General features: G+C 39.0%; 1 protein-coding gene across 1 annotated transcript; it reads left to right on the forward strand.

The window, feature by feature from the left end:
- Positions 1 to 285: 285 nt before the first annotated feature.
- LOC130833888 (olfactory receptor 8S1-like) lies at positions 286 to 1,200 on the forward strand. The gene has a single exon (XM_057704006.1). The coding sequence runs from the start codon at positions 286 to 288 to the stop codon at positions 1,198 to 1,200; it is 915 nt and encodes a 304-aa protein (XP_057559989.1).
- The last annotated feature ends 1,875 nt before the right edge of the window (positions 1,201 to 3,075 follow it).

The raw sequence follows: 3,075 nt of genomic DNA on the forward strand, positions 1-3,075 counted from the left end.
TACTAAATAAATCTATTATCCATGTATTAGAAAGTGTTAAGTTTTATGAGGGAGGGATGTTCTGCTTGATAGGTAGTACTCAGATGTAGGAGAAGGAAAGTTGCAGTATTTAATAGGGTAATAGGATAGTCAAATGCTTATTTATCCTCAGATTCACTTTCTGGCTTAAAGCTAAAAAGTGGATCTTTTATAGGTTAAAAAATCCTATTCATGGAGAATGACTCAGATCATTATCCACCAAATAAATATATTTGTTTCCTTCTAGGGAAGGATATCTAAGAAACCATGAAAAATCTTAGCATTATTGATGAATTTGTGTTGCTGGGATTATCAGGTGACCCAGATGTCCAGACCATGCTCTTTGTTCTCTTCCTGGGGATTTACCTCCTGACCCTGATGGGGAACCTGATGATGATCCTGGTGATCTGGGCTGATTCCCACCTGCACATGCCCATGTATTTCTTTCTTGGACATTTGTCTTTCCTAGATATATGCTACTCTTCCGTCACTGTGCCAAAGATGCTACAGAATTTCTTGTCTCAGAAGAAAACCATTTCAGTGTGGAGCTGCATTACCCAGAGTTTCTTTTTCATTCTTTCTGGAGCCACAGAGAGCTGCTTGCTCTCTGCTATGGCCTATGACCGCTATGCTGCCATCTGTCACCCTCTGCTCTACATGGTGGTCATGAACAAACCTCTCTGCAGTGCAATGGTCAGTGCAGCATGGGTGATGGGGTTTCTGAGCTCACTAGTGAATAATCTTTGTGTCCAGAACTTACAGTTCTGTGGTCCCAATATCATCTCCCACTTTAGTTGTGAACTGCCTTCACTCTTTCCTCTGTCTTGCAGTGATACCACACCTAACACCATCCTGCTGGCTGGGTCCACTGCATTTCTAGGACTTGTGACACTTCCCCTGATACTCTTCTCTTACTCAAAAATTATTCTTGCCATTCTAAGTATCTCCTCCTCTAAAGGCCAAGGCAGAGCCTTCTCTACCTGTTCCTCCCACCTCACCGTGGTGCTCCTGTTCTATGGGACAGCTCTCTTCAGGTACATCAGCCCCTCTTCAGGATCAGTCCTGGAGCGAGTTGTCTCTATACAGTATGGTGTGATGACATCCTTGATAAACCCCCTCATTTACAGCTTCAAAAACCAGGAGGTGAAGGGAGCTCTGCAGAGGATGCTGAGGCAGCAATGATGTGTCTCAGGGTAAGAAACTGCAATAAGATGTTTGTTCTACAAGAGAATCAATCTACAAGGGAAGAGAACTTTGTAAACTTAGAGCTCCTGTGTAGTTGATTTTTAATTAATTCAACTATATTTGTTTCTTATTCAAAATGAAATGACTTCCAAAAACTGAGAGAAATATAGTCAAAGAAGTACTTGGCCCATGCTGGATCTAAGGGGAAAGGGTCAGAGACATCAGCTCCTACCACAGCCTTTGGAATCTAATCCAGAAGGAAAGACTTCATGACAGTTGAGGAGGCTGAACTTAAAACAAAGCCCCTGACAAAAACAAAGACCCAGAGCCCAGGACTGCTACCTGTGGAGTTACACAAAGGAGCCCCTTAGTAGACGGGTACAGAACAAGTAAACTAGACACAGACAATGCTCCAGAATGAGACAGTCCAGCACCCTCCATTCACCTGACCTGCTGGCACCATAGGCATTAAATGGCATGTGTGCCTGCAAATAGTCAAAGAAAAGTGACACAAAGAAGGAACATATTCAATGTCCACGAACAGATAAATGGATAAAGTGTGCTACATATGTACGATGGAGTATTATTCAGTTTAAAAAAGGAAGGAAGTATGCAATGTGTGACAACATAGATGAACCTTGAAGATGTTAAGTGAGATAAGTCAGTCACAGAGGAGAAAAACTGCCTAATTCTGTCTATATGAGGTATCTAAAGAGGTCAAACTTATAGAAGCAGAAAGTAGAATGGTGGTTGTCATGGCCTGGGGTCAGGGAAATTGAAAATTTGCTGTTCAGTGAGCAAAGAGTTTCAGTCATGCAAGATAAAAAAAAAAAGAGATCTGTTGTACAGCAATGTGCATATAGTTAACAGTACTGTACATCTAAAAACTTAGGAGGGTAAAATCTATGTTATACGTTTTTACTACAATTAAGAATGGATGCATTGTACACTAAATATGGGTGTTGCATTTTGCAACCTCTTGCCTGAAAACATACATCATAAAACATATCATCGTTTGGATGATGGAAGCGTTCATGGAAGCCAGAAAAAAAATCACTAGAAGTTGCGTAATGTAAATTAAAACATCAAGAGAGTATTATTTTTATTAAATGTAAATCAGTGAAGTTAAAACACTCCATCAAAACATACACAAAAATAAACTCAAAATGGCTTAAAGACTTAAATACAAGTTATGACACCATAAAACTTACAGAAGACAACTTAGTCAAAATATTATCTGACATGAATCGTACCATATTTTCTTAGTGTGAGAAAAATGCAAATGATGTGACCAGCAAGGGCTTAATTTCCAAAATATACGAACCGCTCATACAATTTAATATCAAAATAAACCCAATTAAAAAATGGGAAGAAGTCTTAAATAGACATTTCTCCAAAGAAGACATACAGATGGACAACAGGCACATGAAAAGATGCTCAACGTCACTAATTATTACAGAAATGCAAATAAAAACTAAAAACTATCACCTCACACCACTCAGAATGGCCATCATCAAAAAGTCTACAAGTAATAAGTGCTGGAAAGGGTGTGGAAAAATGGGATCCTCCTACACTATTGATGGGAATGTAAATTGGTACAGCCACTAAGGAGAATAGTATGGAAATTCCTTAAAAATCTTAAAGTTACGTATGATCCAGCAATCCCACCCCAGGGCATATATCCGGAAAAGATGAAAATGCTAATTCAAAAAGATACATGCACCCCCAATGTTCATAGCAGCACTATTTTCAATAGCCAAGACATGTAAGCAATCTGTGTCAACAGATGAATGGATAAAGAAGATGTAGTATATATAAACAATGGAATATTATTCAGCTATAAAAAAGTGAAATAATGCCACTTGCAGAAAC

Source organism: Hippopotamus amphibius, chromosome 12 (genome assembly GCF_030028045.1).
Source record: "Hippopotamus amphibius kiboko isolate mHipAmp2 chromosome 12, mHipAmp2.hap2, whole genome shotgun sequence".
Lineage (NCBI taxonomy): Eukaryota > Metazoa > Chordata > Mammalia > Artiodactyla > Hippopotamidae > Hippopotamus > Hippopotamus amphibius.